The 15,756-nt window shown below is 38.4% G+C and overlaps 1 protein-coding gene across 1 annotated transcript; it reads right to left on the bottom strand.

Annotated features, from left to right (window-relative positions):
* Positions 1 to 35: 35 nt before the first annotated feature.
* Positions 36 to 15,358, bottom strand: LOC116674589 (liprin-beta-1-like; the record flags this gene model as incomplete). Its single annotated transcript, XM_032506978.1, has 8 exons — positions 15,185 to 15,358; positions 8,746 to 8,825; positions 4,659 to 4,864; positions 3,268 to 3,348; positions 2,142 to 2,255; positions 1,918 to 2,016; positions 282 to 348; positions 36 to 126 (listed from the first exon to the last, which is right to left on the bottom strand). Coding segments are annotated over exons 2-8 (722 nt in total), but the record flags the coding sequence as incomplete, so codon positions are not given.
* Between the last annotated feature and the right edge of the window lie 398 nt (positions 15,359 to 15,756).

A 15,756-nucleotide genomic window follows, 5' to 3' on the forward strand; every position in this document is an offset into this window, starting at 1 on the left:
TATAGTCCCTGTTAACCGACCTTCAGCACACTTACTTTGGTAGTTTTAGTTTCTTCTCACACTGCAGTCTTTCATTCTCTATGTCAGTCACCCTGAACCGCAGGTCGGTTACTCTTGTACACAGCCCTGGGGAGGAGGAGAAAGAGAACATGACCCATTTAACTCGGAGAGGAAATCTGCACTGGGGAGGTTTATGGAGACTGTGGGAGAGAGTTCTGATTTTTTTTTTTTTTTTTTTATAAACACAGTGGAGAATTCCTGCTAAAATCACCAAACATTACTTTCAGACTGATGTCCCACTGGAGAGCATTTGGGAAGCTCAGTCCACACATGGAGACCAATGCTGGACTAAAGAGAAAATAAATATCACGGTCAATTATTGTGAAATTACTTTTATTTCAATCACCAACAGTGCAGGGGTCCTGTGCTTTGAAGAAACTTCAATTAAAATGTTATGTGTATTGTTATTTAGGAGTACTTTAACATCATCTTCTACTCATTTTGAAGTAAAGGCAGTTTTTCCTAAGTTTAGCTTATGGAATGCTCCTATATTGCATTTTTTTCAGAATAAATTGGGCAACTTAAAAATACCATCATTCGGCACATGACCACGTGGCCAACACAAACTCTTTATGGGAAAACATTTTTTACACAATACACACTGTTTCAGATTCACAAAGGTTTTTTAACACACCGCAAGTCTCTCCATGAATAGTGTGTCCCAATTCATTACTACATAAACTGTATACATTATGTACTTTATACGAATTGTGATGCTGCTGCCGACAATTTACAAGAAATCGACAGTTCAACTTTTTATACTGACAGGAAATTATACAATACTGACAAACTGTAACTTAAGAATGTCACTGCTTACTACGAATAAGAAAACTCTTTTCCTAAATGTTTAACGCTTATTCTGTCTCACCTCCACCTGCAATTTCTTTAAAGAGAATAGTGTCCATCAATGGCACATTTTTAATATGCCTACTGAATTTTCTAGTGGTAACACATTACACAGTCAAAGCTAGCAGCAAATTAGTATGTGTGGTCTGTCTGAGTGTGTCTAAATTGTGGGCTACATCTGAAGGCCACTTTTTATATCTGGGCAAATCACCACCATGAAATGTCATACTAGCAGAAACTGTTTGCAATGTTACCATTGATTTAAAGACCTGGATTATGAATTTGAGGACGATGATGCAGATTTGGAGTTATAATGAGCACCTTTCACTACGAGTTCTAACAGATTTATGAATGTTTATCTGCTATCATTGGAAAGAGTACACACAGTATATATGTGATGTCTGGTTTGACTGAGTTGTGACATTAAGAGGAAAGGCTGAGATTTTTAACACAAAATGCACAAATCAGGTGCAACAGGTTAAACAAATACAGAAATCAGAACATGTCAGCATTGCGTAAAAAAGACTAACAAGGTATGTTTGGGGTTTAGGGTTTGATTTAAAGCTTAATGGAGGCTAAATGGAAACAAAAATAAATGCATGCAGTCGCAATTCAGTTAACTTCCTTTAGACATTTTACTGTCTGGAAACACTACACAGTGTCCCAGCTAGTAGACAGAGTGTATGGAAACTATAGCTTTCACAGCCCTTTTGCCCCTCAGAGGGGGGGGGGAGGTATGGGTGGGTTGGGGGGGTTCTAACAGGAAACAGCTGCTGGAGCGCAAGGGGTGTTCAAGCCTCTTCTGTAACGCTTAAAGAAGTTCACTCTGCACCACATGACAGATTTCTGAGTCCTCCATTCGAGTGAGACAGACCTTTGTGACTTTAAAACAATGAGTGGGTGGTTTCTAGGAGTCGCACATCACATAAAACAAGCTGCAGGTGCAACTAAGAACTTCAACTATCTCTACTCCATTTAATATAGTGTATATGTTAAGGACAGGGGTTATACCTCATTGTCCCTGTGAGCCGCCAGCTTCAGCTTCAGACTGGACACCTCGGTCATTAGCTCCAGCTTCTGGGTCTCCAGTGTTGTCCGGTTCAACAGCTCCTACAAAGCAAGGTGCACACTTGGTAAAACTGCAGTGTATTGTTTTGCGAAGAGATCAGTTTTAAGGGCCGGGATGACAGTTTTAACTACAGAACCAAGGTAAGGTGACTGTGTATTGTGTGTACCTGTTGCAGCAGCTCCTCAGTAGCATTTAGTTTCTCCCGATGATGATCCAGGCAGTTGTCTAGGTCCCGAATCTTTTCACCTTGCACCTCCACCTGGTCTGTTAGAACACTTACCTAGACAATGGGGGGGAGATTAGTATTAGGGCTGCAACTAACGATTATTTTCAGTGTTGATTGACCTGGAGATTATTTTCTCAATTAATCAATTACTTGGTCTATAAAATGTCAGAAAATGGTGAAAAATATTGACCAGTGGTTTCCAAAGCCCAAGATGACATCCTCAAATGTCTTGTTTTGTTCACAACTCAAAGATATTAAGTTTACTGTCATAGAGGAGTGAAGAAACTAGAGGATATTCATATTCAAGAAGCTGGAATCAGAAAATGTAAAAAATACTTAAAAGTATACTTTCTTAATAAAAACATGACTCGATAAATTAATCAATTATTAAGAATAATTGGCGATAAGCATTACTCTGTATGCCAACTATTGTTGGCTTACAGTAATGCTAGCCTTAACCTTTCATTTTTATTAAATTGCTGTAGTATCATATTTTGCAGAGTGACTTGGGACATCTAAATTTGGTTGCATCGGCACAATGTGGTCAAGAGTAATGCCAGTTTAAAAGTGCATAGCTTACTAAAACACAAATTCATAACCTTTTCCCTGCTCCTCTAAATATTTAAAAAGGTAACAAGATTGGAAAAGACTGGACCCAATTTGGTCTTAAAGTTTTACATTTTCACTAGAAATTAAAAAATTTAGAAAACCTGAAAATCCAATCAGCCTGTAATTACGGATTTGTTTTAAACTAAGGAATGTAGGTTTAAAGTTCTAAATATGTGCTTTGTAAAAAGGTTACATGGTAATTATAAGGCTTAAGATGTGCATTCAAAACTAATCATTTGTTCCCATCCACCAAACTTCCTACCAAATAACTTGAACATTTGTTTAATTCGTTTTTGAGCTAATCTGTCAACTAACAGACAAACATAAAAACTAACAAATGGCACTGAGAACACAGTAATTACTCAAAAGGGAGCCATGTAAAATACTACTTAATTGCCTATTCAAGAGCAATTGTTCTGCTGCCTTGTAGCTACAATGCAGAGTTCTGCTCACAAACCTGAAGAATGAGACACTCTTTGTCACTTTCCAGTCGTGACAGACGTTCTTGGTAGACTGCTTCTGAGCCGTGGCCGTTAGTCTGAAATGAGAAACAATACAATGTTGATTTATGTTATCTGAACAAATTGTTGCATTTGTTGCATCAGTTAAATGAGGGAACTGTTATTTCTTTGTGTTGAGAACTTTAGCTGTCATGTTGAAATACGGGTCTGCTTAGGAGTCCAAATGAAAATACACACCAGCCTTGAGCTACATAGATTTTCTAATGGATGCATCCCACTTAAGTGTATAGCTATATAACCTCCCTGACAATAAACTCACATGGTCTTCTCTTGAAGACAAGAACAGATAGTAGAGTTGAGTTTTCAGAGAAACATGTGAGAGTCAATACTCTTTCCACATGAAAGTGATCTGAAAATTGAATCAAAAGCAAACTGTTCTCTCAAATATCACAAGATGCAAGAAGATGCAAGGCTGTGAAGGTAGGAAAACAAGAGCCTCAGCCTAAGTCAATGTGAATTTGGAAGATGGAAACTATTTGCAGCAGGACTCCTATAGAAAATCTATCATTCACCAAGCATGTCATAACAGCACTTTTACAATAAACAGTCAGTGGAGCACGATGATAAAATGCAAAGCAGATCGGAGTATATTTCATACCAGGCTATCTACTAAAACTGGACCGCACAAACACACTGATTATCCTACACAGACATGTGCTGCAACAAAAGAATTGATTTAAAATGACAGCACAAAAATAAACTGACTATAAGATTCATGATGACATTTTCTCTCTGGACAGTGACAAAAAGAATCAGAGTGATCCTCTAAACTTATATCACTTCATGCATCTTGGGCCGATCGGGTAGCTATTGGATATCCAATGCATCCAAGAAGCATTGGAGATTGAGTGAAATACAATAACTCAAAACAACCTGAGGAAGTGGTTTGAGACATATTACATCCAGATGTTATACGTAATCTTAACTCCTCCAAAGTGCAACCACGTCAAAAGAGTTTTGCAGAAATAGCCTCTCACGTGGCCCCTGTGATAACAGCACAAGAATTGCACTGAAGTCTAAATCTTTTAACATTTGTCTCCAATTCCTTTAAAAGTTTAAATGTCTTAAAGCTGCCTTGTGTATGAATTGTGATATAAAGCTGCCTTGCCTCATGCCTAATAAGATTCATCCATGTGTTTGTCTTAGTTTATAGATAGTGGTTAGCTTGAAACATAGGTTTTTGGCTGTATTAAATTATCTCATCTGGCTTTCAAGCTGACACAAGACACTTGACATAACAAGTGTAAATGGCGAGATGGGAAACAAAGAAAAAAATGCTAAAAAGTTTATAAATACATTACTAATACTTTAGAAATGGACTTTTTACCAATCGTCCCTGCAGCCACTCGGCCAGCCCTTCTGCAGTGGAATCAGGAATCTGACAACGCAGGTTGTCCCTCTCCTCGTTGTCCATGAGCTCCAGCACTCCCCGTAGGTCCTCCAGCAGGTGCAGCACCCGAAGGCCACCCAAGAAAGGTGAAGTGGGCGACTGGCAGGCAAACAGCCCGTTGGAGTAGTCCATGGCCTTGGACCCTGGGGAGACAGGGAGGAAGTGTTAGATGTGGGATGACACAGAGCAACTCTATTTATTTCACACAAATTATAATTACAAAAAAAATTACAAAAGTTCATTTGGTTGGCCGGCTATTCAAAACAAAAATGAGTGTGTTCAAAATGTAATTAAAATGGCAGAGTGTCACAAAAAAAAAAGGATTTACAGCCAAAGCCATATTTTGGAACTGATCTGTGGGTGTGGTGGGAGCTGGATGACTACCCAAAGTTGTACATTTTCCAAGACTTGCAGGTTGTGTCTGTCGCAACTTGTAAACAAACTTCTTTATCTGGTGTGGGTGGCAATAAACAAACAAAGCAGATACCCAAAACTCTGTGTAGGTTCATGACTAGAACTCTAGAATATTGTCATTGCATGTTCATAGTTTTGTTTTATGAACCTCAAATATTGGGAAATAGGGTGCCTGATTTCTTTCCCTAAGTTACAGTAGAACATAGATAACAAGCCCTTAATCACATGGTTGCATATAACTACTTCAGTCTAATCCACCAATTTCTAACTTAAAGAAGAGCATAAGAATAAACGCAGTCACTGCGCACCACCTTGGCCTTTTATAGCTCCTAGAGGTGTGCTGACGAGATTAAAACGTAACGAGATTTCTTATTGAGGTAAAAAGTGTCTTGCTATATCAATACACAAGTGCAGAGAAGCATCCAGCATGGCTGATGAGTCTGACTTTAACCTCAAAATTAGCATAGAAGATCCCCTGCCCGTTCTCCAAAGTTGACTCCGAGTTTACTTTTGTTTGATTTTATTTGCGCTTTATAACGTATCATGGTGAAATAGTAAAATAAGCTTTATTTATCTCTGTCAACTGTACAATGACAAATTCAAGTACAAAACGTTTGGTCTCAACTACTGCCAGAAAACGCTTGGTTACATTGTAACCTCAGTTAGTGAAGAAACTATCTCTCCACCATATGAAATAAGTACCAGTGTAACAGTTAGTTATACAGCCATTTGAGTTAGTAGCAAAACCTTTCAGTGCTCGTTTTTCATTTTGTGAGTTTTGATTGAATAAAGGACTATTTTTCCAGGCTTTTTTTTTTTTTTTTTTTTTTAATAAATGGTGTCAAAATCTCGTCTTGATCTCGTGAACCCAAACTTGTGTCTCGTCTTGTCAGCTAGGTGTCTCTCGTCAAACCCATCATAGCTCCTAATTCTGATTAAGTGATATCTCTATCATTAGAGAGGTAATCAATGGTTTGGATCAGGGGTCTTCAACAGGGGGTCCGCGACCCCTAGGGGGTACTGCATGGGGGTCGCGAAAGTTTTGGTTGATTAGACTTTTTTTTTTATATCCCCCCCAACCCCCCCCCCCTGCAATTTTTTCCACTAATTGAAATGTCTTTAAATACACATTAACATGAATTCAACACACTGTAGTAAACAGATAAATGGAGGCAGAAGATGTCTTTCAGTCATCAATGCACACATGGCGCTATAGGACCAGTTTGATTTAACACAATTTTATACAAAATATATAATTAGGGGGTCCCCGCTCCATCTCGCCATCAGTTTGGGGGTCCTTGGCCTGGAAAACGTTGAAGACCCCTGGTTTAGATAATAGCACTTGTAGCAAAGCAGACTCAAAGATAACTAGACAGACGATTAATCAGATACACAGACAAAATCCCACAACTTCAAAATCAACAAAATGCACATTTTGGGGGAATTCCTTTCATTAATTGCATAGCTTATTTGTGTAGTTGTGATTTCAATGTTTCTAAGAGTAGTGATGTTACATACAGTATCTAGTCTGATGTTAGTGTTATTACTTCATCCATTACTTTGCAAATAGTTGACGCTCACAAATCAGGAGATGGCTATAAGAAGATAGCAAAGCGTTTTCAGATGCCAATATCCTTTGTTTGGAATGTAATTAAGAAATGGCCGTCATCAGGAACAGTGGATGTTAAAGCAAGATCTGGAAGACCAAGAATAATATCAGACAGAACAGCTCGCAGGATTGTGAGAAAAGCAAGTCCAAACCCACGTTTGGACTGCACAATCCATCCATAAAGACCTAACAGATACTGGAGTTGTGGTACACCATTTCACTATAAAAGAGATACTTGTACAAATATGGTCTTCATGGAAGTCATCAGAAGAAAACCTCTTCTACGTCCTCACCACAAAAATCAGCGTTTGAAGTTTGCAAATGAACATATAGACAAGCCTGATGCATTGTGGAAACAAGTTCTGTGGACTGATGAGGTTAAAATAGAACTTTTTGGCCGGAATGAGCACAGGTACGTTTGGAGAAGAAAGGGCACAGAGTTCAATGAAAAGAACCTCTGTCCAACTGGTAAGCATGGGGATGAATCAATCATGCTTTGGTGTTTTATTGCAGCCAGTGGCACAGGGAACATTTCACGAGTAGAAGGAAAAATGGATTGAATAATATTTAAGCAAAATTTGGATGCTAACTTGATGCCATCTGTGAAAAAGCTGAAGTTAAAGAGAGGATGGCTTCTACAAATGAATAATGATTATAAGCACACCTCAAAATCCACGGTGGATTACATCAAGAGGTGTAAACTGAAGGTTTTGCCATGGCCTTCACAAGCTCCTGACCTCAACATAATTGAAAATGTATGGATAGACCTTAGCAGTGCGTGACAGACAGCCCAGAAATCTCAAAGAACTGGAAGACTTTTGTAAGGACTACTACAAGACTATTTTGTGACTTAGGGTATTTGTGTGAGGAACAGTTTAATGTAAGCCAATGAATTTCCCCATGGCCTCATCTAGTATGTTGCATGACAACTTTATGGGCAATCCAGTCCTATGATAATTACTGCGGTTTATCTACTTAATTCAATTAAGTATTCCATGAAAAGATTTGTATCTTACTTCATTTCCCATGAGAACATTGTGTTATTTAAATCACTCAATCTTTTACACTGAGGACATTAAGCATCCTTTAGCAATCATTTTATTCCTACTCATTTGAGCAAAATAACAAGATGATAACTATATTTAGGTAGCATTCTCTCGCACACAAACACACACGGCAAGCAAATGTTCATAGGGCCTCTATCAAACATCATGTGAGACAGTATAACAATTGAATCTTCTCCTGTAACTGTGGAAACCATACTTTCAGATTTTTCTTGGAAGCAAATGCAACAACATGTTGTTGACTGAACTCAAGTGCATGATGTTCCAATCGTGTGCTGCTGCCTAATCCACTCCATCTGTCATCTATCTTAAATGTCAGCCATACTGAAGATGACCAACGGTAACAAATAAGGAGCTAAATAAATAAATATGTAAACAATCATGGCTTCCCCACAGTAGCTTTTAGTGGGGCTTGATGATGGCTGTGGTTTCTGCGGAAACAGTCAGCTGCCTTGCTCCCATTGGAAAGGTCAGTGCTATAATTACACACATCAGCGGAAAAGTGGGGACTCTGAAAGGGAAGCCTGCTCTGCTCATCTGCAGTGGCACAAGTACAGAGTGGCCAAAATTTCCCAAGCAGGAGTTTGTATTCCAAATTCACAGAGCTTGAATAATCATTAGTTTCCGTCACTGCATGGACAATGGAAACTTTCTTTCATTTCTCATGGTGGAGGAATGCGTTGGAGGCAGAAAGGAACAGTGATCCAGTAGCACACTTTCAGCATTATTCCAAACTTGTATGTATATTTAGGGGGGATTACATTAAACTGCAGCTAGATGTGGAAAGTGAAGGGCACATTGTGTTACCGTCCACTAGACGTAGTACTCCCAGATTGAAATTCAATGGTTTCCAGATGTGGCTAGACCCCATAGTATGCCACCATGCCCACTTATAAAAGTGCTATGGTCTTAAAGTCCAAGTGTACAATGTGGTTACCTGCTATGATCCCATCCATTTGCTCCAAGGCTGCTGCCAACATATCACTGGCGTCGGACATCATCTTGTGCTCAATGAATCTGAAAAAGAGAAGAGAGAGGTTGAGTGAAAAAAAACAAGAGAGAAGACAAGGAACTCTAAAGGACTCTCTGTAACAACCACTAAAATGACCTTGTGATTATATTATCTCAAAGAAATTAAACACAAACAAGAAATTAAGACTTTTTTTAATTTTACAGACCAGCCAATTAACTGATTCATCAAAGAAATACTCCAAAGATTAATCAATAATTAGCAGCAGCCTAATCACTATTATGTTTTACCGCTTAGATTATTGCTTTTCTCCCTTACAAGCATCAGTTTTCAAATGTAAAGCCTGCCTGTGTATTTTTACATTTCCATTTGAAAAAAACAAACAAAAAAACATAATAGTGTTATCACTAATCCTGTTATGGTACAAGCTCTCATTTTTCCTTCTCAAATGACTGCTGCATCAAATTAACCATGTAGTCTGAGCCACAAAAGAAAGTCTCTGAGAGACAAAAACAAAATGATATCCGACAAACTTATTTCCGGCAGTCACGGGTGCTCATGGGCAGGCTCCTATCCGGAAGAATGGCACTATTCTCCCAGGGGTCTCAGGCCTAGTAGCACTGGCATGCTCGGCATCTCAAACTTCCATAACAAAGTTGGACAGTATCTCCGTGACCAATGAATTCAAACACTTATCACATGTCTCTCCTTTACTTGCACTGACCACTTATCACTTCAAACTAAATCTGATTTAAAAGGGGTTGAGATGGTACAATATGTTCAGAGGGAACTGAAGCCCAAAACTAACAACATAAAACAGAGACTATTTGTTCAGAAGTCCAATGATAGAGGGGGGGCAGGGACTGCAGGGTTTACTTCATTTCCTCCCTCTTAGGGGTCATAGTGTCACTCCCAGCAGGGTAAAACATGGGCATTAAGAGACTAATTAAACCAATGGCCTCAATATGAGCTGGGGGGGGCTGGGGTCTGCTGTTAAAACAAGGGGCCTTAAGAGCTTCATTGCTTAATTTACACACACACCATAGAAAGGGGAGTTTCTTCCACAACATCATACACACTGCTTTGTGTTTGCACTACTCCATAATCATATCATTAAGCTGTATTATTCTGGTGAACTAGACCCCCACATGAACTATTGAATGTAACTCAAAAGGACAAAGCAGGTCTTCAATGCCTTCAAATATCCAAAAAAAAAACAGCTTTCCAATTGAATGTTACAGTTCTCATGGGCTATTTGTGACACAGATTCTAGTACTAATAATTTTTCCTCCAGTTATTTCCAGATTTTGATGCAAAACCATCACTCACTATCACCAGGGTGGAAGCCGTATTTGGTCAGCTGCTTGTTTCACCCCATGGGAGAAACCTAAATCTTGTTCCTTTTCCTAAAAACATTTTTTTTTCTCAATAAATGGTATAAAGAGACCAAACACCAGTGTGTGGTTATGCGCTTCTCAACTATTGTGTACGGCCTTCTGGTCATGGTGCAATCAAATGTAGAGAAAAGTAGGATGAAAACATTTTGAAATCTAAAACAAATCACAGTGTGTTACCATAATTGCAAAAGCTTTCCTTCTGTCTCTGTTGTCTTGTGATAGAAGCCACATGTAATCTGCTAATGTGAGTTTCATGAGAAATCCAATTCAGTGGAAAACAGCATCTTATCAGCCCGCGTGCAATTCGGAATTTGGGTTTACTTTATGCTGGAGAAAAAAAAATCTAAAAAAAATAATTAGACCAGGAAAAACATGTGCTGTTGTGTGCTAGTCATGCGGCTGAAATGGCATTGAAACTTGCCAAGTAAACTAGCCTGTCCTTTCTTCAGACTCATAAAACCAGGCACTTTAAAACGCCAGGCTGAAATACTTCTTTTTGCATATGTGATGAGCAGGTCATCCATGAAGAATGTTCCGACCAGAACCTCAAGTGAAAACCCCACAGATGAGGGTCCATCTCTTCAACCATATGAACAAGTGTCTGTAATGATGATTGATAATCCCATAGTGTAGGAGTGAGCACTACACACATTCCTGAGCAGGTTAGTTATCCACCCCAAAACCAAACACTAATGCCTGGTACTGACATCCCTGATGACCCCTGTGGCCTCCTTCCCTCAAGCCTTCAGACAAAACTCTGAAGACTTTACTCAGCTAGTGCCATTTTTCTGTTGCCCTGACAAGACCAAAACCGACAATGATTTGAGTATAGGGAATTTTGCCAAAACATGATATATCCTACCTGTGCCTTACAGCTCCATTGTTGTGCCAGAACTATTAGAAATGCATTAATAAGCCACACTGTTGCACTGGGTGACATGTTCCTTTAACTATGGACACTGTTATTTTGTCTGAATACTACATCGTCCTGCTGCTGTAAATACCTACCAAAGCACTAAATGTGTATAAATCCACAGCATAAAATAGTCCCCAATAGATACATTTTAATCTTGTTTGAGGAAGGTTAGCTAAAGCTAGAGTGGCCAGCTGTTACAGAAGATAACATAGCCTGTCTTTAATTAAAACATAAATTTGTGAACCGATTTTACATTTAGATCTTTACACTTTTAGTAGGAATACATGGGGTTTCGGGATGCGTGCCACAGACGAGGTAGGTAAGTCAAAGTATTAAGAGACGGACTAACTTTTGCTGGTTTTGGTCTTTTCGTAGGATTTCTAGACAAACACAATACCACCATTATCCTTTAACTGATACTGATTGGGAGTTGTACATTTCACTCAAGGTCTTTCAACTCCAAAAAGAAATATGCTTTTCACACGCACGCACGCATGCACCTTCCAGCTGTGGAACAGATGTGCATTTCAGAATTGAACTGGCTCACACTAGTAAAAGAAGCAGCATTAGGTGTAGTACAGTAACTGGTCGGTGGACGAAATCGTTGCTTGTTGTCCCACAAGGCTCAATATTTGGCCCCTTGCTACTTCCATTTAAATAGTAGTTTGTTTCCAGCTTCACATTGTAAAGTTCATGATACAATCTTGTATGCCATCAGTACCACTAACAAACCATTAAAGCAGCAACCCAACAATCATAAAATATCAGAAAACTGAAAAATACCAATGTTGTTTTTATTTTAACAGCAGATTATCAACAGATTGTCCTACGTAACCCACGAACACCTTGAGCCTTAACAATAGTTGTATCTTATCCTGCTGTGTTAGGGAATTATACTGTGTGCTTTTGTTGCTGCCACTATTTATAAACCATTTGCCTCATTTGGCACTTTACTCAATAAACCTATCAAACTTATTATGAAGGAAAGTATGACAAAGTCAGATTTCATTATTGCATCCAGAAGCCATGGTTCAGTTTTGTTTTAATTTAGAAAGCTTTGGTATCCGAGTTCCCAAAATATACATCCTTAGCTGAATTAAGAGACAATAACGATGACATTGGATAGCATCATAAGTTAGTTTTCTGTAAGCTCTTAAACCCTCATACACTTTGCTCTTACTTGCAAGAGATATTTAAATCTCTGCAAGAATTTCTGAATAAATAAACCTGGTATTAGCAAAAGTAGTAGCGGCAGTCAGTGTAGTAACAGTGGTATTGTTATGAGTGGCTGCAGTTGTATGTGCAAAAGTGATAATTTAGCACAGATTTAATTGCTGATATTACTGTATCTCAATTAGGGTTTCAACTGACCCTTTTTTTTTCTAGCACGACCTGCTGATAATTTTTTCTATGAAATAAAATGGCTTCTTATCACAAAGTTCAGAATTCATCTGGTTCTGCCTTGCATGGTCAGGCACTGCTGGATATATCTCTGACCTGCTCCATAATTCCAGTAAATCACTTAGGTCTTGTTACTTGTGCTCAACTAAAAACAAAAAGGTGACAGTGCCTTTAAAGCAAAGTTTCAAACAAAAGTTGGAATGTTTTTTTCTTTAAAAAAAAACGACTCAAACCATTCATCATTTACCAAAATAATTGTCAATCAATGAATCTAATTGTTTCAGCACTAACAGTTGTAGTACAGCAGTAATAGTTACAGTAGTAGCTTACTTGAAGAGGTATCATGGACATAAAGGCTGACTTCCCCGTGTAATCCAACCACCAGTCAAATACCCTGTCTTTGTTTACACTTCCCCCTGAGGGATGGTTCAGTGGACTTTTAGTTTGGGCTGCTGTGAGGTCAGACTGTTTGACAGAAAAGACAGCCCAGACTTTAAACTAGTGCAGTGGTGGCCACATTAAGACCCTGCACAAACAACTCTTTGTCTTTCAGAGACTCACATGATAGCACTGCGACACTGATCCCAAGTTCTAGGAGTTTTTCCACATGGCCCTCAACTACATCATAGTCAGAAATCACATTGGAGGGGAAAATAATAAAGAGGATTGAGGAAAGGGGCAGGAGGAACTGAGTAGGCTATCACAGTATGCCAAGAAAAACTACTACTTTTGTTATCAAGGTCTTAGCACAAAAGCAGCCTTTCTGAGTATTAGACTCAGAAAGGGCTGCTTATTTAGGGCATAATTTCAAAGTTGTTGCAGTAAAGTGAGACTAGGAAGATAAGTAAAATGCTGCAAAGTCAAATAAGGTCTACAATAGGGCCTACAATGATTGAAACCATAAACACAGACGCAACCCTACACTCAGGAAGACTGTCATGCAGTCCTGTCAGGAAGCATTTCCTGGCACATTCTGGAGAAATGTCTTCCTCTTTGTCAGAAATTATAATTTCCAAGCAATCCCAGCAGTGACTAAACACAATTAAACTAAAAGCTGAAATTCCAAAAGCCATTTGTAAAGTTTTCATATATAACTGGGCCCTTAAATTATATTCCTGCAAGATTCCTGTTTCAGATTAAGTTAAACATTTTGATTTAAGTTCAGAAGCATGTAACATCTGAATAAATCATATGACTTTAAAATGACATCCTTTCTATTAAAATACTACACCACAAGAGTACTGTACTGTACTGTACAGTATATTTTCTTGAAACGTTCATAAAAATCGAAACACTATGGGGTCTGTACCATGTTGACCTTACTGCAGGCCAGGTTTGCTAATAATACCAACAAGGGTCGATAGTGGACTTGCCTCCTCTTTACCTGGCTGAGCTACAAATAAATGCCTGTTTCCTGAGAAAACAAGATGATTGGTGCCAGGTGATTACATTTGCGTCATGAAAAATCACTGAGTAATGTGGAAATGTGCTTTATTATGATAACTCTCCTACTAACATCAGAACAACATCAGATATGGGCTATGCAAGCAAGTGTTTTGCAAGGATTATTTTCTAAGCAGCCAACTGTTAGCTGTGATAGTGAGGTAGGATACAAATGTTGTTATTGTGCATGTACGTTAATACAAAAGAAAATACAATCTTTTGTTATGCTACTCAGTTTTTTGCCCGGAAGACATCATCAGAAGTGCAGAGAGGGCTCCAGCTGAGAGGGCTGCCAGCAGGTCATGCAGCACCTCAGGAGGGAGAGTTTTCCTGAACATCTTTATACTACAGAGGTATACCCAAATAAAGACTGCAGGAGTCTGAGATTGATAATAAAAGCCAACACTGGACCAAAAGTAGCTTTAAACTGGCTTTGTGTTGGCTGCTACTGCCTTCTATGCAGCAAATGTGGATGGGAGCCAAACTGGAGGTTCACCACAGTGATTCATGATTTGGCTTGCACGTTAATGGTGATGAATAAATTAGCTGTGGTAAACGTTTTCACATACAAAGCTAGCATAATTTAACTTGCTTTAACTACAATTATTCAAGGTCCATAAAAGTAAATAATCTGAAGAAAATATTACTTTATCTCATAAAAATGTCTTCGTTTTTCTCTCTGGATGGCAACGTAATTAATATGAATTAGTCGGTTTTATATGTGTATTCTTTCTAAATATAAAAGCACTAATGAGCTTCTTTTGTTGAGTACGTTGGTTTAGCTATTCAGCTATTAAAAAAACGACAAAATAATAATAAAAGTCCCGAGGATATTAGCTAGGTAACGTTAAAGTTATGAGAAGAATGCTTCTAATACCAAAGCAAAACAATGAAACAATAATTACATAAACAATAATTAGACAATGACAATAATAACCCTCTTTCAAGTCACCAAATACTAAAACTTACATATAGTAAGTAAGTTAACGTTACCCAAAATATTAGGAACCCAAAATACAATAAGTGAAAATGAGCTACGCCAAACTCTGTTACGTTACGTTAGCCAACGCAGACCCATTGTATCTAACGTTAACTACGTTACGTCCAATTAAATTAAGTTTAACAGAAAATTTGTGGGTCCTGGTTTGAACACAATTAACGTTAAGCTAGCAGCCTAGCGAAATCTTGGGAAAACACAGTTGAAACTAACTTTATTTCAAAAGTTCATTTAAACTTTGGTTTAACTTACAGTTTTCGACCAGGAAATGTAAAAGAAGGGACCCTGCAGTCTCCGGCGGCTTTTTTCCAAACACTTTCGGGACTTTTTACAGGAGCTCCATGGTTAGCGTCCACCTCCTCATTGAATTTCTCCGTGAACTGAAGTTTTCTTCCAAACTAAAAGAGCGATGTCAAGTTAAACAGACAGCAAGGACACTTCCGGAAACGAAGCCTTCAAAATAAAAGCGTCACATCCGTAAATGGTGGATTTTGGTTACCAAAAGGGTTTCAAGTTCATTTCGGGGGGGCGCATATGTTTGATTTTTTTAGTGTATAAAAAAATACACACTCAAATCAAACTCATGAAAATCATCAAAAAAATCATGTTCATTTTCACAGCACATTTCCTCACTAATGCCCTAGCTGGGGATGAGGGTCACAATATTCGTACATGTTGATGAAAGAGACCAACTAACAGCTAACAAAATTTGGGAATGGGAATGGGACATGGGAATTTTTTTTCACTTTTTACCATCTTAATTGAATGAAACATGGTTTAAGAGTTTGGGATTAAAATGCGCTTTATTTTGAAAGTCCGTACAG

The sequence above is a fragment of the Etheostoma spectabile genome, unplaced genomic scaffold (genome assembly GCF_008692095.1).
Source record: "Etheostoma spectabile isolate EspeVRDwgs_2016 unplaced genomic scaffold, UIUC_Espe_1.0 scaffold00000779, whole genome shotgun sequence".
Classification (NCBI taxonomy): Eukaryota; Metazoa; Chordata; class Actinopteri; order Perciformes; family Percidae; genus Etheostoma; species Etheostoma spectabile.